The sequence below is a fragment of the Camellia sinensis genome, chromosome 7 (assembly GCF_055761805.1).
Source record: "Camellia sinensis isolate YWXY chromosome 7, ASM5576180v1, whole genome shotgun sequence".
Taxonomy (NCBI): domain Eukaryota; kingdom Viridiplantae; phylum Streptophyta; class Magnoliopsida; order Ericales; family Theaceae; genus Camellia; species Camellia sinensis.
The window spans coordinates 201,320,761-201,342,412 of NC_138967.1; the positions used below are offsets into that span (position 1 = coordinate 201,320,761).

The window sequence follows — 21,652 nt, forward strand, 5'->3', positions numbered from 1 at the left end:
TTTTTATTTTTTAGATAGGACTCGGCTTCACTTGTTAGTCGGCCTATCCATCAGACAAACTCATTATTTACTTTTATTTTTTAAAATAAAAATATACATTTAAAAGAACAAATGCAACCAACAATTGAATCACATAGTTATTAATTTTTAATTTTGTAACAGTTATTTTTATTTTTTTTTTTTGCCAAAATTTTTTTTTTTTATTTAATAAATTTTTTTGGATGTGCTTATATTGTAATATAATTTTAATATCAAATTTTTTTATTAAAAAAAAAATAAAGCCTATTAATTTTTTTTTTAACATCTACGGTATGGACTCAAATCTGGAACAATGCTAATTTATACAATATTTATATGATGAGGGTAGAAACCACACGCTACAAGACTTATATTATATGTAAATATTATGTAAAAAATGTAATAATTTTTTTAGTGTATAGCATTCACCACTAAATTTGCACTCTTAACACTTTTTTTTACCATATATGTGAGTAAAGTATTTAAAACGGCAAAAAACAATGAATGTAAATGTGAATAAGTCAAATTTAAACACTTCAAATGTGAATGTGAACCAACATTGACGCATTATAGAATAACGAAAAATGACTAACTTCTTCTTCATATAATCCGACAGGTACGAAGTCCAAGACTGAAAGATTCGGTGGAGGTTGTGTCTCTCAAACCATTCCACCTCTGCATGGTAGAAGGTAATGTGTTTTGATAGACAGTTAAAAACAACTCTACTTTACGCGAGAAGTATTTTTATATTTATATAGTTTTTTTAAAAAAAACTTAAAAACAGTTACCTCCTCCCCATTTATTTTTTAATTTCAGAAATTCCAAGTCTACAGTTGGAATCCAAGTCTACAGTTTGAATCCTTGAACCAAGACATCTGATCCCCTAAAGGTTATAGTTTCGGTTCTTCCAAATTCAAAATGAAACCTACATAGTTTAACTAAAAAAATTAAGTAAAATTACATTTCTTTTATTATTTTATAAATCACAAGTTAAATAAAATAAATTGGTGAATTTTTCAAATGAAATTGTTTTAACAAAAGGTGAAGACTTATGAGTTGTAATAATGAATTGATTGCACTATTATATTACAAAGGATTTTAAGTAATGTTTGAAATGAAATAATAGAAAATATACTGTAAGGGGGAGTTTAGGATGTGGATTTGAGGCTAAAATAGTTAATAATAATAATATGTCACATTCAATTTTTTTTTTCTCCCTCACAATCATCAAATCAATTTAAAAAAAAAAAATCAACTATCATCCTATATATGACTTTAATAAATATATTAAAATAGTTAAAAAAATTAACTAAAATAACTAAGTTTCCAAACAAGCCCTAAATAAAATTATCATTTGTCATTATAAAAGAATGGCCATTCTATATAAGAGTTTAAGGAATAATCATTATACTTAATTCCATCTCATTTTAATGTTGCTGATAGATAGAAATATAATTATCTAATCAATGAAACACATGTGTAAAATAAAAAAATGAATATTACATTAAATGTCATATAATTGTGTCTCATCTATCCTCATTCCATCTAGGCACTATGCCTTCTGTCTAGCCCAGTCTTAGACCAACTCATCAATTCAAAATGCTGACTTGGATCTACTCGGCTTCAATTGTTTTTTTTATTTTTTAGATAGGACTCGGCTTCACTTGTTAGTCGGCCTATCCATCAGACAAACTCATTATTTACTTTTATTTTTTAAAATAAAAATATACATTTAAAAGAACAAATGCAACCAACAATTGAATCACATAGTTATTAATTTTTAATTTTGTAAGAGTTTTTTTTTTTTTTTTTTTTGCCAAAAAACATTTTTTTTTTATTTAATAAATTTTTTTGGATGTGCTTATATTGTAATATAATTTTAATATCAAATTTTTTTATTAAAAAAAAAATTAAGCCTATTAATTTTTTTTTTTTTAACATCTACGGTATGGACTCAAATCTGGAACAATGCTAATTTATACAATATTTATATGATGAGGGTAGAAACCACACGCTACAAGACTTATATTATATGTAAATATTATGTAAAAAATGTAATAATTTTTTTAGTGTATAGCATTCACCACTAAATTTGCACTCTTAACACTTTTTTTTACCATATATGTGAGTAAAGTATTTAAAACGGCAAAAAACAATGAATGTAAATGTAAATAAGTCAAATTTAAAACTTCAAATGTGAATGTGAACCAACATTGACGCATTATAGAATAACGAAAAATGACTAACTTCTTCTTCATATAATCCGACAGGTACGAAGTCCAAGACTGAAAGATTCGGTGGAGGTTGTGTCTCTCAAACCATTCCACCTCTGCATGGTAGAAGGTAATGTGTTTTGATAGACAGTTAAAAACAACTCTACTTTACGCGAGAAGTATTTTTATATTTATATAGTTTTTTTAAAAAAAACTTAAAAACAGTTACCTCCTCCCCATTTATTTTTTAATTTCAGAAATTCCAAGTCTACAGTTGGAATCCAAGTCTACAGTTTAAATCCTTGAACCAAGACATCTGATCCCCTAAAGGTTATAGTTTCGGTTCTTCCAAATTCAAAATGAAACCTACATAGTTTAACTAAAAAAGTTAAGTAAAATTACATTTCTTTTATTATTTTATAAATCACAAGTTAAATAAAATAAATTGGTGAATTTTTCAAATGAAATTGTTTTAACAAAAGGTGAAGACTTATGAGTTGTAATAATGAATTGATTGCACTATTATATTACAAAGGATTTTAAGTAATGTTTGAAATGAAATAATAGAAAATATACTGTAAGGGGGAGTTTAGGATGTGGATTTGAGGCTAAAATAGTTAATAATAATAATATGTCACATTCAATTTTTTTTTTTTCCTCACAATCATCAAATCAATTAAAAAAAAAAATCAACTATCATCCTATATATGACTTTAATAAATATATTAAAATAGTTAAAAAAATTAACTAAAATAACTAAGTTTCCAAACAAGCCCTAAATAAAATTATCATTTGTCATTATAAAAGAATGACCATTTTATATAGGAGTTTAAGGAATAATCATTATACTTAATTCCATCTCATTTTAATGTTGTTGGTAAATAAAAATATAATTATCTAATCAATGAATCACATGTGTAAAATAAAGAATGAATATTACATTAAATGTCATATAATTGTGTGTAAAAAATGATTTAAGTGTAGAAAATTTGTTTGGTTATGATTTTTGAATAGAGTGTTGAATTAGGTTTTGAAAGTTTGATGTGACATGTGAAATTAGAAAATTTGTTTGGTGATGAGTTTTCAAGACTTAATTCAACCTACAATTAAATATTTTTTTGGGTATAAATTCTATTTTTCTTTTTGGTAATTCTTGAACAGTAGTGCATGCAAGTTTATAAATTTTAATTAAAAAAAAACATCCATGGTTTATGTATGAACTTCTTAATATTGACTTTTGGATATGCTATTTAATGTTGTGTTCTTTTTTGAGATTTTAGTTTCATGGTTTATATATGAACTTTTCTTTAATGTTGTAACTTTTTGTTTTGTGTCCAATGCTTTTAAGTTTTTTTTTTTTTTTTTTTGGGTTTTGGCTATGGTTATTTTATTTTTTGTATAAGTCTCTTTGACTGTAAGTGTTTTATGTTTTTATATTAATTGATTATTATTGTCATTGGCAGGATTGAGTTCAGTTAATGGCAGAATTCACAAAAGAGTTCAACGTTGAAAGAGGTAGTGGAGCTTACAGGGACTTCATTAAGGACTTACGTGTTGAATTGGGAGAGACATTTTCACACAATATTCCTGTACTTCCCACTCAGCAGGATCCACCCACTCGATGGTTCGACATCATACTGCGAACCAACAATCATTGGATTAAGTTGAGGATTCGACGGGACAACCTTTACTTGGACGGCTACCAAATGGAGAATTCTGAGTGGTTGGAGTTCGGGCATACTTCTCTTACTTCTCAACATCTAATTCCCGGATCCACGTTCTTGGGTTACGATGGCAACTACAATGTCCTGGAACATGTTTCCGGGAAAGGTATGAACAACATAGCCCTTGGCCGGATCGCACTCGCTAATGCCGTAAATGGTCTGGCTACCTCCACGATCTCCTCTGCAAATCGCGCGACGTCACTGATCATTGTAATTCAAATGATTTGCGAATCAATTAGATTCACCCGTATCTCTGACCTTCTTGCTGCCACATTCAGTAACAACAGTTCTTCACCACCTCCTGATTGGATGCTGACACTAGTGCATAACTGGGGGCTCCTCTCTACCAAATTACTGAAAGTCGATGCTGATCACACTGCTTTCTTTAAACTTTTGCAACCTAGTGATATGAATATCGCGTCCACTCTAGACGCGGTTGCCGCACTTGGCATCTTGCTCAGAAGTGTCTAGGAATTAGAGGAGCCCTTTAGAGCCAGTGTTGAGTGACAATGATGCTGAGACTAGTGACTCCAGGGAGGCAGTGATTCCACAGTCTGAGTCCTCCGAGGGTGGATATGATGGTGACTCGAGATCTTAGAGTGGAGGTGATGCTGAGTCAGGCTCTAAACCAGAGAGCGGCGATGATTCCGGCGATGATTCTGGGACAAATTCAGACAGCGACGCTGACGGAGACACTGCCCCTGAGTCCTCTCCTTAGAGGAAGAGAACGAAGAGGGCTTCTCGAGCCTGAGGCGACCAGCGCTGACTTTTGTATTTTTGCTCAGTTTCTTTTGTTTTATAGCATTAGCACATGTATGGCTTTAGGAAGTTCTGTTTTGGTTTAAAACTTGTACTCCACTTTTGTAAAAAGCCATGATCAAAATAAAATCGACAGTTTTATGAAAAAATGTGTTGTCATTTTTTTGCATCATGAGCACCATATATGCATGAAATGGACAGGGAATTGAAATGGCCAAGAGTGTTTGATTAAAACAAAACGCTTAATCGGGTAACGAACCAACCAACAACCAAAATACAAAATGCGATATACAACTCGATAAGCAACACAAAAACAACTCGATAAACAAAAAAACTCAAATACAACTCAAAAAGCTTGATAAAATCAAAAGGACTTAAAAAAAGACCTTAAAACACACAGAGAGCAAAAAAAAAAACACATGCTTCCAACAATGTTTAGCACAAGGATGGACGGCATATCTGAGAGGAAGGGTGCCGGTCAAAGGAGAAAGGCTATCGGCCACCAATGTGGCTTGCCGGCCATTGGCAGTGGCCTATCGGCCACCAAAGTGAAGAACCTCTAGATTGTTGGCACCTAGCTTCCACTCACTGCCTTATCTTCTACAAATGGTTGAACTTCATAGTTTTTTCATTTCAGCTGCAAATTCTTCACAAATGGAGCCATTTTTTGCCGAAAAGCTCTCGGATTGGATTATAACTTTAGATGGCTTGGAAAAGATGAATTTTCGAGGTTTCAGCATAAATGCACTTTTTTCGTTGAGCCATTCTCCACTTTGTTTTCCGTTCCTTCATGTCACGGCTAGATGCTGAAACCCGATTCCACACGTCTTTAGCTTCGGGGGACAAGAGATATGCCTGACAATTGAAGAATTTCAGGCACTTATAGAATCCCAGCGCGATGAGGAAATCATACCTCAGCCTCGTTTCGGCCACATCCAAGCTTTGGGACGGATGTGTTGGCTCACAATTCACGAGTCTCTATCCTTGGTCCACGATAGAGAGTTGGATATTCCTAGTCTGATTCATCGATTTTCTGATGTTGGCGACCAAGGTAATATTCTTTGGCAGTGTAATAACCCAACCCTCGTATCTGTTCCTGGTATATTGCCAGTTCCTTATTTTGTGCATTTAAATACTTATTGTGGAATTCCATGTGGGATTAAGTTTAAGTAAGTGAACCTTACGATTATAAAATTCATATAAGTTTAATAAGAAAACATATCTGTTACGATTGAGAAGTTCATATAAAAAATTGAGAGCCTTAGAGGCTTGATAATCCGGAATTGATTTTACATTTAGGATTAGCATAATTTTTAAGTCATGATGAGTATTTTTGTGAAATTTCAATTATGAATGATTAAACTGATTAGGTTTTGTCTTATTTAATTTTTATATATATAAACATATGTATGCCTTAGCCATGGGACTTATGAGCCTCAAAACCAAATATCTCTTGTAAGGGTTAGAAAGAGGGAAGTAGGGAGAAGAAAAAGGAGAAGTCTTTCAAGGAAGGAATTGGGACAATTTGGAGGGTTGTGGCGAATTTAATTCAAGGTAAGACCTCTCTCTTTGAATAAAGAAGGAATTTCTCTATATTCTTGTGCTAAATGATTAATGGAATTGTTACCTTTTGTGTTGAATTGATTTGGTGTTGTGTTGAGTGAGAATTTCATCTTAATTCTTCAATTATCAAACTTGAACCCATCTATGTGGATATATGGTTGCTTATGTTTGTGTGTATGTGTAAGAAATTAGAAGTATTGTGGGTCATGTTCATATTTTAAAGATCAAAGATTCAAGTTATGTTAAGATTGATATATGTTATGATGTCTATGTACATGATTTTGAACCATACTTCATCAATTAAAGGACCTATTTGAGCCTTAAGAAGACTCTTCAACAAATTGGATTTTTGCTGAATTTTCGAACTGCAATCTCTGCAGATCGCCGCACGTGCGGGAGTGATGGCCGCACGTGCGGGGATGACAGCCGCACGTGCGGCCCCTGTTGCAAAAATTCGTTTGCTTTGTTTTTCTTGCCTAACCCTATGGTATTTTTGAAATTTATGTTTGATGTCCCTAAGATACCTGTAAATTTGTTCGAAGTAAAATGATGCAGGAAATAATGAAAGAAAGGACAAGAACCAATGTATAAGTTATGCACATGTGTAGGTCATAATTCAGGAGGATCAAACACTCCGCTATAGCACTGTGAGTAGTAGTACTGTGGTCGCACATTTACTTATCGTTAATGATTTTCATTACTTGCCAGTTTCTGTTTAAATCTTTTGATCGGTAACAAAAATTTATTAAAAAAGTGAACAAGTACAAAAGGAGGGGACAAGAAATCCACCGAAATCGGGTGCGGGGGGGCGGGGGGCGGACTTGAATCCTCACTTTACAAATAGCACTCCGATCTCTAGAAATTTAATGGAATCCCCTTAAAGTAAGGGGGCCCCAAAACCCAAAAAGAGTCTGAGTACCAAATTTTCTCCCAAATGCTTTCAACATCACTTTTCTCATAAAAAAATCCTAGCATTCTATTCTAGCCATAAACTCAAAGAACCACACAAACAACACATCTTCAAAGAACCCGAGCCTTGGCATTTGAATTATATCCTGTAAAACCAATGCATAACAAATTCTCACAAAATGGTGGTAAAACCTAATCCTCCTCCATCAAATGAAATACTCTCCACCATAAAGATAGAGCCCAAGGACAATGAAAAAATAAATTATCCTTACTTTTCCGTTTAAATTCAAGAACGTTGTTCAACATTTTGATTCTGTTGGCCGTCTCAATTATGGTAGTTTAGCTTCATTCTTCTGTTTGAAAATAAAATGAATATAAGAGATATGAGATACTTCTGCTCATCAAATCCACATTGTGCTAATATCCATATGCAGCTCCAGCTCATTTGCAGAAAGAATAGTTGCCTTTGCATGTGTTGAAGGAATATTTTTCTCAGGAAGGTATGCCTTTTCAAATAGTTGTCTCTTTCTTATTCTTTAGTGTGGATGGTTCTAAATGTCAAGCTTGTTTGTGAAAAAAGATATCCGTCACATATAATAGTGCTCTTTTCCCCTCAGTTTCTTTGCCATTTTTTGGCTTAAAAAGAGAGGACTCCTGCCAGGCTTGACATTTTCAAATGAACTTATTTCTAGAGATGAGGGTCTCCACTGCGATTTTGCTTGTCTTCTATACAGGTGGCTTTGCTTCTGTTATTATTTGATGCTTTATTGGAAATTGAAGTATGTTGCTATGTTATGCTCTCTCTCTCTCTCTCTCTTCTTCTTCTTCTTCTTCTTCTTCTTGTAAATTAGGAGGGGCGGGGGGAGTGAAAAGAACTAAGATATTGACATATTTATTTCTACAATTTGTTGCACAAGCAATTACAGTCGCAAAAAATTGATCACATTGTTCACGAAGCTGTTGAAATTGAGACACAGTTTGTTTGTGAAGCTCTTCCATGTGCATTGATTGGCATGAACTCAACGCTTATGAGTCAATATATAAAGTTTGTTGCTGACCGTCTTTTGGTATGATCCTTCTATTATCTTTTGATCTAAGGAGTTGTATTGCTGGTTTTGATAACTAAAGATTGTCTATATTTATGCCTTTCCAGGTTTCCTTGGGGTGCAAGAGAAAGTACAATGTTGAAAATCCCTTTGATTGGATGGAGTTCATTTCCTTACAGTGAGTACTATGAAACAAAGGCCTTAAGTTCTGATTTCATAAGTATGCCGAGAAACATTTTGCGCATCTTGGACTTTAAGCGTTGCTTTTATGGTGCTTGACACTACAACAAAATTTGCCTATTACCACGTTTTTTAGGCAACGTTTTTCTGAAAATCGCTGTGAAAGACCGAAAGTGAAATTAAGACACGCGTGTTGCACCTTATAACGGTGATCCGTCTCCTTTGTCCCCATTTCTCTTTCCGTCATATCGTTTTCTCTTCCATTTCTCTGTATCGTTTTCTCTCTCCGTCCTACATCTAGGGTTTTCTCTATCTCCTCATGCCCCTTGAGAGGTTCACCAGGGTTGATTCCGATCACTTGTTCAGATCTAATTCTAAATCCATCGATTCTTGCATTAATTTGATTGAAATTTCTTGATGGTTTTTTTTGTTTTCCTTGATTCTGATTCTAATGATTTTGCAGAGGAAGATGGTTCGGTTAAGTTGCACAAATCTCCGGGGTTACGAGACCGAGGAGTGAAGAAGGATCAAGATCATCGGGATTGAGACAGGGACTGAGACCGATCAAGTCGGAGCAAGAGGAAACCAGCTGATGAAATGATAGGTTGTTCCAAGAAAGCTCGAGCGCGATGGCGTTAGATGCGCTCTACCTGTTGAAGCTCCTCCTCAGGTCTGGCCCTCCCGTCGCTACCATCCCTCAGGTCTTCTCTCTCTCTCTCTCACTCTCTCTCTATTGCTCAATCAGATCTTCGATCTGGCCTCTCTGCAGTGGAATTTTTTTTTTAATCTTTTCACTTGCTATTTTTGGTCTGCTCTCTTTTCAATAAAATCACATTCACTTTGATCTTTTTGCTTTTATAACTTCCAACTATTATCATCTGAAGAACATCTCTGGTATCAATGATTTACTAATATTTATGACTTTACTGTATTGATGTATACTCAAACCCAAGTTCAATTAGGCACACGAAGACATTGATGGTTGATCGGGATTTAAGTGTCAAATTTTGGTTATAGTTGAGAATTTCCTGTAATTTTTTTTCATGTTGATGTATTTAGATTCAAAATCAGCTAAGAATCTATTTTCATAATTTTCATTTGGTCTCTAATATTTACATAAAATTGACTCCAATTGCAAGCTTAAATATCAGATTTGTTAATAGTTTAAATCAAATTGGGATGTGTAATACTTCTTTGCAGTAATTATGAAGGATGCTTGTTTTTGTTTGAGGGGAATTTAGATCCATCTCATAAGGCTAGTAGTATTTATGAAGTTGACAATTTTGTAGAATTATATAATTGAGAGAGAGAATGTTGGGAGGAGGTACACAGAAAATTGTGTTCTTCTCGTAAGAGAACTGAATTAGGTTCTTCAAGATATATGGATGGTCAAGTTCGATTTTCTGGAATTTTGACCCAAGAATTGTCACAAAATCTTGGTAATCATGCTAAGTAGATTCCCATGACTTGTTATTGAAAATTTTGTAATTGGCATGCCTTGTGTTCTTTTCCTTGTTAATAAATTTTCATATTCCTGTAGTCCTCTCTCTCTCTCTCTCAAACAAAATTGTGAAAATTTTGAATCCTTACACATTGATGTTTACAAGTGCTGAACTTATTCACATATAGTTTTCAATTGTTCTGGTGTGACAACAGTATATCATGGTTAAGTGTGCTTTTCTCATCTATGTATGAATGCTGGCAATCATACATCTATATATGCAGCATCTATGCTTGTGAGGATATATCTACATATTCATATTTGTATCTATGTACATATGCATGCAAGACCTATTCATTTTATGTACCACTGAAAATGTTATGAATACCGCGCAGCTGAAAATTTGAAAACTTATCCTTCTTAAGCACACTAGATTTGTAAGAAGGTGGAATAAAAAACTAGCACGAGTCTTGGTATTTTGCTGCCTCATTTTAGTATTTTGCGAAGAGTAAAAAACAAAGAATACCCCTACTGATGTTTGCAGCAATTTATCATCAATTTTGCTTTCATATGGACAGATATTGGCCAACAATAGTTTCTTCCTGAACTGCAATAACCTAACCATTGTAGCTGGTTCTTATGAAGGCAAGTATCTTGTTTATTGTTGGAACATGTCATATTCTGGTTGGACTTTCATTTTGCCACTGTTGAATTAAGAACTCACAAAATGACAGCATTTGCTGGGGCCCACATAATAGAAGAATTTCTGGCTTTCTACTTCATATATCCTTTAATCCTTAGGCCCCATAACCATATAGATACAAGGTGTTGTTCACCCCTCTCAGAGTTAAGTATTTAATTGTCAATATTTCTTTTTTAAGCCTTTGAATTCTTGTTTTTCATGTTAGTTAGATATGATCAATGCTTGCTTTAGGATTTGGATAGGCATCTACACTCTTATTCTTATTTAATCAACAAAGGACTTTTATTGGATCATTTTGGGTATCTTCAGATTTCTTTAACTGGAACAAAGTCAAGATACGCTATTGTGATGGTGCATCTTTTGCTGGGCACCCTGAAAGTGAGTTTAAGGCAAGTCCAGTGGATGTTTTTCAGCTTGGTCAGGAATTATGCAAATTCTATTTTTTACATGTAGTGTGTGTGCATGTGTGTGTGTGTGTGTGTGTGTGTGAGAGAGAGAGAGAGAGAGAGAGAGAGAGATTTGACTAGTTATGTCATCTCTTCATCTTTTCTCTATAGAATGGAACAGAACTATTCTTCAGGGGTCAGCTTATTTGGGAAACACTTATGGATGAGCTCTTGTCAATTGGATTGTCTAATGCTAGACAGGTATTGTTCTTAATTTTATAATAAAATTACTTTTTTTTGGGGGTTAAATTAGAGAAGTTGATAAAACATTATTCATAATTAAGCTTGTAGATGACTAATTCCTTATTCAATGGTCATTATTTGTGGGAACATAGTAACAGATTTCTTCCTTACTGTTATTTAAGGTGAAAAAGCGAACTGAGACAAGAAGACCTCCTAAGGAAGTGCAAAGTGATGGCTTCATCGAAGCGAGCTGGACACTAAGGAAATTGTAAAAAATAAATAAATAACATAGACAAAAACTCAATAATTCCCAAAAGTATGATGCATTTAACATTTCAAATAATAAATATCCATCAAAAGCATAAAACATCCAATACAATCCGACATTCCAAATACTAATATCTCACAAAAATTTAAGATATCCAACAACAAAAATCTTAAGAAAAATTTCATTTCAGTTGAGGTTTTTTTTTTTTCCTCCTTTCCATTTAATTAAAAATCGAAACAACAAAATTTCCAAATAAAATAATAATAATATCAACAACTCCATACTATTTCATGACCCATTTTGTAATAGCCACTTCATTGTCATAATTCTAAGACTCACAATGTGACAACCCTCACCTTGCTCTTGCCATATTTGCGTACATTCTTGCATGGTCTTGCCGCTTATGTTAATTTAAAGGTTTTATCTTGGCTTGATTTGCTTAAGTTGTTTGCATGATTTTGTTCCTTGCTTAGTGTGTGTGTGTAGCCGAGATCATCCTGAGCTTAGTCCGCCTTTGACCCTCTGTACTTAGAACCATCTTGAGATCTTGTTCAACCCCATCTTCACCTCGGGCATTCATTGCCGAGATGTTTTGCACTTGAACCTTGTCCGCAGGCAGGTATGGCCTAGGCCGAGATGTGGCGCACCCCGGCCAAGGTGTGGCACAGCTTAGTCAAGCGTCGTCCTCCCTAACCGACGTTTTCCATCCCGTTGTTGGATCCTTGTTTTGAGCCGATGTCATCTTGTTGCCGATGTGTCTTACCCGAGCTTGCTGCATAAGCTTTGTCAGAGGCTTGTCTTGTCCATCAATCACCTTTTTGGAGCTGAACCAACCCGGTAATGCCACGTGTCCGAGCTGTTTGTTAAGGCAGCCGACAGACCTTGAAACAAATCATTTCTTGTCTCAAATCTTTGTTTTAGAGAGAGAAGCTCTAGAGAGGAGGAAGAAGAGTTCTTGAGTGAGAGTAGTCTTCCAAGCTTGATCTTTGTGGCTTGAACCGTTAGATCCGAGTTTTGAGGTTAGAATCTTGATCTCCTTTGGTTGTTCTTGCTGATTATCTAGCTGCATTGCATGATCGGATCTGTTTTGCATGTCATGCATCGTTTTGAAGTTGGTTTTAGAAAGAGAAAATGGTTTTTCATGTGTTCTTGAACAAAGTCCCATTTTGATCGAAGAGTTTGAAACGAAAACCATGTTTTTGTGGTTGTTCTTGCATGACTTTCTTGAACGGGTACCCAGGTCCCTATTTTGAACTCTTGGCATGAAACTCAGATTTTTGTAACAAGTTGTGAGCTTGCATCCATCTTTCAATGATTGTGTTCTTCATATTCTTCAAAGGAAAACCCAGATTTTTCCTGACTTTGTTTAGCGGGACCTCGGCTTAATCCTGGTCAGTACCCGGTGTGTTTTTATGAGCGGGAGCAGTGATTAAACTCCCAGCTTGTTTTGCTTGTCTTTGACTTGGATCTGGCAAGAATGCCGAGATCATTTGCATGTATTTGGAGCTTGCTTTGAGAATGTGACTTGCCATGTGATTGTAGGTCCTTGATATTTGCTTCGTGTCTACACCTGAAGAACTAGGTGAGTGGTATTATTGATAAAGCTATGTTATACTCGTTTTGATAAATCTTGCTTGCTTGTTTGACGAAAGTATTTGATAGCATGAATAAATAGCTCTTGTTTGATGAGTCAAGTATACTCCTTGTTTTGATGCCATCTTTGGAAAGGATACGGTCCTTGTTAAATCGGGCTACGGGCCTAAGTAACACAAGTCCCTTGTGCTGGAGGACTCTAAACTTTCGCAGTACTATGTGTAAAGGATACGGTCCTTGTTAAATCGGGCTACGGGCCTAAGTAACACAAGTCCCTTGTACTGGAGGACTCTAAACTTTCGCGGTACCAAGTGCACAAGTCCCTTGTATTGGAGGACTCTAAACTTTCGCAATACTTTTGACCAAGCGATTACGGATCGTACAGCTTCTGTTATTTGATGATGAATACGGTTCATCCCTTGTCTCGCCGATGTTACGATATTTGATGATGAATACGGTTCATCCCTTGTCTCGCCGATGTTACGATATTTGATGATGAATACGGTTCATCCCTTGTCTCGCCGATGTTACGATATTTGATGATGAATACGGTTCATCCCTTGTCTCGCCGATGTTACGATATTTGATGATGAATACGGTTCATCCCTTGTCTCGCCGATGTTACGATATTTGATGATGAATACGGTTCATCCCTTGTCTCGCCGATGTTACGATATTTGACGATGAATACGGTTCATCACTTGCCTTGCTAAAGTTTTGGTGTGTTTCGTTTTGAAGGACCTCGGCTTTATTCATGTAAAACCTTTATTTTTAGTACCATTCACTGAGTTTTGTACTCACCCCTCTATATATATGTAGGTGATGAGCAGGACGGCGGCGACGCCTAGTTCGTTGGGATACTTGTTTTGGATTCGTGTATTTGTCGGCCTTACTTTGTATTTACGTCGGCGATGCCCTGTTTTGCATGTCGGCGAATTCTTGAAAATCATGCTTCTTGACTTGTATTAGCTGTATTTTGTATATGTCGGCTCGAGAAGCCTTTTGATCAAGATGTAACATGTATTTTTGTACCTTGTTGTATTTAAATTGTGAAGTTAATTGGAAATGTTTGGCACTGCTTTAATCTACGCACAGCTCTTATGGACCGCTTGAAATTGATTTATCGCTTCCGCATTTGTGAGCCCCCTATATTCGTACTCTGTTTGTGTTAAGTTTGAAAGGTTGGCCTTCGGTAATTACGGATTACTGGCCATCACGGCACCAAACTACTAGGGGCGGTTTGGGGTCGTGACACACAATAGCTGCTAATTTTTTTTCTTCTGTTTTTCCGTATATGAAATTGATTACAAGATATCGCCTAAAAGACAACCAAGTAGTGCTACATACTTTATCCATCTAGAAAAATAAAAAGAAAACTACAATACTTTAGACTATGAAGCATGGCACTTCGATAAACATGCCATACTTGTACCAACCAAGTAGACTATGAAGCATGGGTACAAATCATGTTGAGCGCCCAGCGAAAGAAAAACACATAAGAGGTTGGTAATTTCTATCGAGATGGAGATGTTTTTTTTTTTTTTTTATGGGCTTGCTCCTTTGTTCATATTTGTTCCGTTCTGTGCTTATCAATTTTTAATATGCCTTAAAATGGGTTGTGATGGACAATTTTTGTTTTCCCTTGCAGCTATTTTTGCTGCTATTTCAGCTACGAGGCCTCGAGTGGATGTAGCTTATTGCATACATGCTTTGGCTAGACAATTATCAAAGACAAAATTGGCGGTATGTGTTGAGGAAAATCATATTTTCATAATGGAAACTTATCCTATGGAGCACATTTTTGTGCTAACGTAACTGCAACTAATCAAAGTTACAATTTAAAGTGCTTTCAGGGTATAATCTAAGAAATATATAGTGATCGTCAGATTTATAAATGCATGCAATATTTCTTTATGTTTAAGTGAATAAGATTTAGCGAGTGGAGAGTAAGTTGAAGTAACACTTCTTCTATTTTACGCTTTTTAGTATTTTTTCCTCACTCAAGTACTAGTGCCAAGTATTTTAAGATGTGGGACAAATTGAATATATGAAATATAATATTATTTTTATTAAAATATCTTAACGGTTTTTTTTTTTTTTTTTTTGCAGTGGAGTATATGAGTTTGCCTGCGAGTCAGTACTCTGTGTTGGATGCAGGGAGTATTGAGAGAGTTGACAATAGCACCTTCAGGTGTTACGTATACAATTTCAAGTTCTTTGCTTTTGAAGTGTGCCCTGTTTTGTTGGTTAGAGTTGAAGAGGAACCAAATGGTTTTTGTATCAAGCTTTTGTCCTGCAAGGTTAATGATTTTGCTCTGTTTTTTGTGTTCAAACTTCAATGTTATGTGTCCTTTTCTCCTAATGATTACTTTGTTTTTTTGTTTTTGTGTTTTTTTCCCTTGCATTTTGTTTATGGCAGCTTGAAGGTTCACCAATTGTGGTTGCACAGAATGAGAAGATTGATGGTAAGAAGTTCATTCAAATTCTCTTTGTTTGTTGCAAAATGGTACAATTAGATTGTATAAGCAATGACTGGATTAGACAGTAATGTTTGATCTACTTTGATAGGATTTTTGTTTGTAGTGGGGTTTAATCTGCTTCAGTCTGATCTGTTGGGAACAACACCATAATTGCTAGAATCATTTTTTTTTTTTTAATGTTCAAGTATGTTGATTACATAGTTTTGTTTGAAATATCCTCTTCAAAAATGGGGCAAAAAGGTTCTTATTGATATGAAACAGTAAATTATGCTTTAAATATTTGGACAATGCATGACCTCACTTCTTACAAGCTAGTTTACAATTTGATGAATTTATTGCAGCAAGGATAACATGTACTCCTGCAACCAATGCTGGTCATATTTTGAGTTTTGTCACACCAGTTTTCTCGTTTTGTGTAGTTATTATTTATCATAAATTATTGAATAAGATTTATGCAAAGTTTAAAATCGATAATCGTGTGAATCACATTGAATCGCAATAAATCGTAAATTGAATCTTGCAATTCACTCAATTTCCGATTCAACACCATGATTCCCATATTTCCAAAATAAATTTCAAACCAATGATGTAGTTTACTAACTTTAATAATTGAAATTATAAACTTTTCCAACACTTTGTAATTTTTTTTTTGGTCTTCCAACTGATTCATAATTTCCTCAAAATTTTAAGAATGCTGTGCAACATTTAAAGGGTTGCTTGCCAACGTAACTGCTTCCTAGTGATGAAATGAATAGGTGCAAAAAGTATGTTCAAGGGAAGTTTATTTGACATCCAGAATCATAAAATAGTACTGTTTTATTAATGCCATGTAACTTTTTTACTTATAACATTTCCAAATAATCCAGACTACCCAAAATTATGTACTCTGTTCAGGGGAAGTTTGTTTGACATCGAGAATCATATTTTAGTGGAATGTTGCACTTTATTTTTAGCTTAAATTTTTTTGTTCTGAGTTGAATTATGAAATGCTTTTTTCAGGAGTGCTTTGACACTGATTTGGTGTGGGCATGCAATAGGAAACAGAGCGACTCAGAACCAAAAACTGATTTGGTGTCGCTCTGCTTTTATGGTGAATAGAGTATCATGCAATAGGAAACAGAGCGACTCCTCGGTGGATGTACTCACTTCAGATATAGCTATTGAGGTAATTGCTAATTGGCTTCTCTTCTAGCTGCGACATTTCATTTTGGAAGTTGTTTTTATTTTTTGCAAAATTTCTTTTGTTGTCATGTGAATTCCAGGTCAGCATTGAGATTCCTTTTGCATTTCAACCAATTCCCGTGCAAGCCATTGAATCAACCGACACTCAAGTACTAGAACAAATATTGAGGATTATGCTTCCTTGCTTTATGGCACAGGTTTGTGATTTAGATATTTTCCCCCTTTAAATCAAATTCAAGATGAAACTTGGTTCTTAGGAAATTTTTTCTTTACCTCACAAATTTGAATTTCTTTAGTCAATTTTAGTTACTTGAGGTTAAATGAATGTTGCAATTTGTCTCATATTTATATGATAAGCTGATTATGTTGAATTATATTTATGCTCTATAAGCCACTTGATTGAGTCATTTGCCACATAAAAACAGGATGGTTAGGCTTGTGCGCTTGACAAGTTTCATTTGACACCATTTCACAATAAACACGAATTGTATTTCATTTTCTGTGTTATAATAGACTTTTTCCACAGGTATTATTGGGTATCACACTTCCTGAATTAGATTTTGGATCACATGCAATGTTTGTAGGGTAAATAGGGATCAGACAATTAATGGAATGTGAATTTTACGAATCTGGGTGTTATAATGAGGGGAAAATGAAGCATTGGTTCTTTTTACCTGCTTGTTTACATACTATCACTTTTAGGGTAAATTATGTTTATTTCTGATATAAATATATGAAAAACTTATCGACGTGTATGGTTCAAGAGTGAGGTTGTGACCTCTGAGGTTGATTTATGATATAAATAATTTTTTTTTCAATTATATATTTATTGGGTGTATTGAAGTGTAATGCTTTGTTGTATCATTGCAGAGCCAACATGATGAGTTGGAGGCAAAGTTTTTCGAGGAGAGAGCACCTTTGAAGCTAAATAGCAAAGCACACTCCATATTATTATTATTTTTTTTTATTAAAATGAGAGTATTAGGAATTTTTATTTTTATTTTTTTGTATTAACATAATGTGATTTGAGGTTTTTGTTTTTGGTTATGGAAAATTGGAATACTGACTCATATTATGGTATATGTTTTGAAAATGGTGATGGATTATAGGTTGGTTGTTATTTATTATTATTTTATTTTAATTTTATTTTATTTTATTTTATTTTTTGAGGAAAAAGGTTTGCTTTGAACAGAAGTTGAAATATCATACATTTGATTTTTTTTTGGAAAAAAAAGTAAAGGTGGCGTTTTTGAAAAACGTCGCAAAATGACGTCATAATTTCGTCATGTTAACTCCTCTGACGGAAATAGTTAACGGATGTAAAGAATTGGTGACGCTGTTAAAAAACGTCGTCTAAAGTCTATAGTGGCATTTTCAAAACGCCACAAAGATATGACGGCGGCCGTATTAGCGACGAATTTTTAAAACGTTGTCTTATTTTTTTGCGGCGTTTTTAACACTTTTTGCGGCGTTTTAAAAACGCCGCTAAATCTCGATTTTCCTGTAGTGTGAACATCCTAAATCAATCATTGATCCAAAGTTTAGACTCCCTAGTGATTAAATTAGCACATATGAGGCCAGTTCATTAGTCAGTACCCATCCCTCGTTATTTTCCTCTTGAGACCTCGTCCTTGCCTGGCAATTATGATGGTTAGGGTCATCTGGTTTGTCAGCTTTTTACTGTCCAAAGCAGTAGAATAAAATCACATTATTGACATTGACACTTCGTTGTCTGATCATCCTCAACATTATACCATGGCAATATTCAGTGGGACCCATGAAATATTGGGTCCCAACCTTTCCATTACCGAGATGAAAACAGATTCTGAAAATTCATTTTTAGTGTTTTTCAAAAAAACAGATTCTGGAAACGAAACCAAGCAGGTAAGCTCTGTTGGTAACGCTTCCATTTCTTATTTTCTGTTTTTGTTTTCATTTTTTTTGGAACGTGAAAACAAAAGCTTGTTTTGTTAATTGTCTTCGTTTTCAAATAAGTGTAATGGATTCCAAAATTTCAAAATTTTTGAAAGAAAAAGAAAAAGAAAAAGAAAAAGTGTTTCACTTGTTTTCAGAACAAGTTTTCACTCTCGTCCATCCCCCACTACTTCTGGCTATCACCAACCACTACCACCAGTGACCGATTGGTCATAGCCTGTGACCTCCGGCAACACTCCAGCCACCAACTTCGACAGCCACTTCTGGACACCCCCACTGCTAGCCACCACATCCGTTCATCCTCCACCGGCGGCCACCACCTCCAACAACTCACCAAATAAGTTTCTTTATTTTTGTTTTCAAAACATTTTTGTACATCAAACAAGTTTTTGTTTTTTTTAAAAAAAGGACAAAAACGAAAACTTGTCTTCGGTTTTTTTTGTAAACGAAAAACTTAAAAATGGCAACATTCAAATTATAACAAATCATCAATTTTTTCCGTCCCACTACCATATCAAATCAGAAAAGAGGTGGATGTGAGCTTGAGACCATGCCACTAGAATATCCCTTATCGCGATGGAATTAACAATTACAACAATTTTTTTTTTCCATCTATCATATACATATCTTGTTTTGAGTTCTGATTTTTTAGACTAAGAATTTCTTGCATATGCTTAAGCTCTTTGAACTATGACAATGAGTTGCATTCTAATGATCTGCAATGTTGATTACATTTCCTCTTGGTTTCTGAGCATAGTGTTCTGAATTTAATCGGTTTGTTTGAATGAACAGAGGAAAAGCCAACTTCTTTGAGAGAAGGGTGGGTGATTATCAAAAAGCTTCTGTTATGTCAAACCTAAAAGATGGTGGCAAAAATTTCATCTTCAAGCTGGATGAGGACTTCTAGTGACAGAATTTTCTTGGTTTCCAAACAAGTATCAGGTAGATGCTGAAACAGGGCATTTGAATTTTGTAACTATTCCCTTGGTGACATTTTACACTCAATGCAAAGGCATTATCAGTTCATTAAATAAAGTAACTATCCAAGAAAAAAAATATATTAATAGTCCAACCTGCTATTTTTATTATATATGTGTACGGGGAGCAAATATTCCGGCAAGCCCGTACTCCTTTCTTCCGAGCTCCGTCGATGTCCGATCACCTGCGCGCAAGTAATGGTGAGCTACCCGGCGGTGTGTGGCCGGAAACACCCTCCGATGATCAAGTTAGCACACACCTAAGGATGGATAGAGAGAAGGGAGAGAGTGTTTGAGTGTAAGAATTCCTTACAGAGATGTTCGTGTTCCGTATGGGGGGTGCAGGCATGCTTATATACCTTCTGAGCCCCATATCCACTCCCAGTCATTTCCTGACACGTGGCTCTGCTATCCCATCTGTCAGTATAAACCATGCCATTCATCACCTAACCTCAACTGCCTATCATCACAGCTGGAGCTCGGCAGCCGAGCTGCCCTATCCGTTGTGCCATGCCGTGCTACATACCCTAGCACTTCACTGGCCAAGACTGAGGAGGACCGGGCTAGGCGGCATCTCGGCAAAGCCTAGCCCGAGGTGCCTCCTGGGGTCGGCCTCTCTGCCGGTCAGACAACTTCCTCGGATGTCCGCGCCTTCCCGGGCGCCGGTCGCTCGGCCTATCCGGCTTCGGCCATCCTCGGACCGAGCATCCTGGCCCGACCGAACACTGCCTTGCCGAGCAGTTTCTATCCGGTCCGGGGTGGCACACACAGCCCGAACTCTGCTCGGCCCAAGTTCTGGCAGCCCTTCTCTGGGCATACAGTCGGTCATCTCGGCCCAATGCACTGCTGGGCTTTCAACCTGCTCGGTCGATATCTCGGCCCAACTCCAGATCATAAATCACCCTCTCAATTGCCCCTTAATTCTGTCCGCGAAAGCGTGACTGGGACTACTCACTTCGACCGAGATAACATTTCTCCGGTCTTCAAGACGCCGAACCTCGTCCGGGCTAGTTGACATAATTGTCTGCAAACTTGCCCGGTTATATTACCCGGCTGACATCTTTTCTCCGAAAGTAGCTCGGCTGGCTCTTCGCCTCTTCAACCCGTCGCTTCAGTCCTGACGTCACCATAAATAGGGACACGCGGCGGGCTGCCATTGGTCATCAGGCAGCCAACCCGCCGCCCGTGCCAGAGTTTTGAATTTTGGCGGCCTTTCATTCTTACATACACACGACCTCCTTACGCTATTTCTTCCTACTGCCTTTCTACCATCTGACGATCCAAAGCTCAAGCCCTCTCCTCTATCTCGACTGCCATTCTTCGTGCTTGGAAGGACAGCTCGAGCTCTTCACAGGTAAGATCTTCGATCCCCCTAGTTGCTATTTTATTTCATATTACACACATTAGGGTACAAAAACGTAGCTTCTTAGGGTATAGGCCTTAGAATCCGTACTAAACCTCCCTCTGTTCTTGTTCTTCTTCTTCTTCCTGAAGAACACTGAAGAACTGGAGCGAACCGGGCTCCTGATCTTCTTTTGATCCAAAAAAACCCACCTGACCGAGCAAATAACATGTTTGTCTCAAACCCAGCAAAACCGAGATAATCAAAAGGACTTGGTCGCTCAACCGGGCTAACATCTGGCCTGCTTGGCCGATCGGGCTCCTTAGATAGAATCAACAACCGAGGTGGTCTGGCAGCCTTGATGACCGAGCTAAAATCCAACTCCTTTTGCGCGACCGCGCTAACACCTAACACTTGCCATCCTTTTCCTGCAGAGTCCGAGGGGACCACTGTCATTCCTGAGGCTCTCAGGACCGAGCTGCATCCAATAACTTGCGCCAAACCCCTCAGCCGGGATACCCTAAGCCGGCCACAAATGGGGAAATTCCGCTTCCTAGTGGAAACTCCGGCCGCGCTAGCAGCCTTTGGAGAGGATTACGGCATTCCAGCCGATGTTCATCTCGAACTGGCTGAGGAGGAGACCACTCCTTGGGGAAGAGTTGACCAATGCCCCTTCACCGTGCTCTCAAT

The 21,652-nt window shown here is 36.3% G+C and overlaps 3 protein-coding genes and 1 long non-coding RNA gene across 4 annotated transcripts; all 4 read left to right on the forward strand.

Moving 5' to 3' along the window:
* The first annotated feature begins 3,709 nt into the window (after positions 1-3,709).
* On the forward strand, positions 3,710-4,426 carry LOC114309625 (ribosome-inactivating protein charybdin-like). Its single transcript, XM_028255412.2, has one exon. The coding sequence runs from the start codon at positions 3,710-3,712 to the stop codon at positions 4,424-4,426; it is 717 nt and encodes a 238-aa protein (XP_028111213.2).
* A 2,757-nt stretch (positions 4,427-7,183) lies between these two features.
* On the forward strand, positions 7,184-19,731 carry LOC145795565 (ribonucleoside-diphosphate reductase small chain A-like). The gene is made up of 4 exons (XM_082880387.1): positions 7,184-7,520; positions 7,621-8,253; positions 8,340-8,410; positions 19,436-19,731. Exons 2-4 carry the CDS (start codon positions 8,200-8,202, stop codon positions 19,548-19,550), a joined length of 240 nt encoding a protein of 79 aa, XP_082736513.1. The 5' UTR covers positions 7,184-7,520; positions 7,621-8,199; the 3' UTR covers positions 19,551-19,731.
* On the forward strand, positions 8,568-11,711 carry LOC145795566 (uncharacterized). Its single transcript, XR_014336683.1, has 2 exons — positions 8,568-11,203; positions 11,368-11,711. It is a non-coding gene; the product is annotated as an uncharacterized LOC145795566 (long non-coding RNA).
* Positions 14,500-17,832, forward strand: LOC114306260 (uncharacterized). The gene is made up of 8 exons (XM_082877252.1): positions 14,500-14,548; positions 14,695-14,789; positions 15,033-15,063; positions 15,156-15,346; positions 15,466-15,590; positions 16,526-16,691; positions 16,789-16,905; positions 17,579-17,832. The coding sequence occupies exons 1-8, from the start codon at positions 14,500-14,502 to the stop codon at positions 17,720-17,722; spliced, it is 918 nt and encodes a 305-aa protein (XP_082733378.1). The 3' UTR covers positions 17,723-17,832.
* Positions 19,732-21,652: the final 1,921 nt, after the last annotated feature.

What these genes read in the sequence shown, in the direction of transcription:
- LOC145795565 (XM_082880387.1), top strand. Translation starts at nt 8,200, where the DNA reads ATGAACTCAACGCTTATGAGTCAATATATAAAGTTTGTTGCTGACCGT. An exon ending in TTGTTGCTGACCGTCTTTTG is followed by an intron (nt 8,254 to 8,339) that starts GTATGATCCTTC and finishes ATGCCTTTCCAG; the next exon opens with GTTTCCTTGGGGTGCAAGAG. An exon ending in ATGGAGTTCATTTCCTTACA is followed by an intron (nt 8,411 to 19,435) that starts GTGAGTACTATG and finishes TTGAATGAACAG; the next exon opens with AGGAAAAGCCAACTTCTTTG.
- LOC114306260 (XM_082877252.1), top strand. Translation starts at nt 14,500, where the DNA reads ATGGGTACAAATCATGTTGAGCGCCCAGCGAAAGAAAAACACATAAGA. An exon ending in GAAAGAAAAACACATAAGAG is followed by an intron (nt 14,549 to 14,694) that starts GTTGGTAATTTC and finishes TTTCCCTTGCAG; the next exon opens with CTATTTTTGCTGCTATTTCA. An exon ending in CACTCAAGTACTAGTGCCAA is followed by an intron (nt 15,064 to 15,155) that starts GTATTTTAAGAT and finishes TTTTTTTTGCAG; the next exon opens with TGGAGTATATGAGTTTGCCT.
- LOC114309625 (XM_028255412.2), top strand. Translation starts at nt 3,710, where the DNA reads ATGGCAGAATTCACAAAAGAGTTCAACGTTGAAAGAGGTAGTGGAGCT.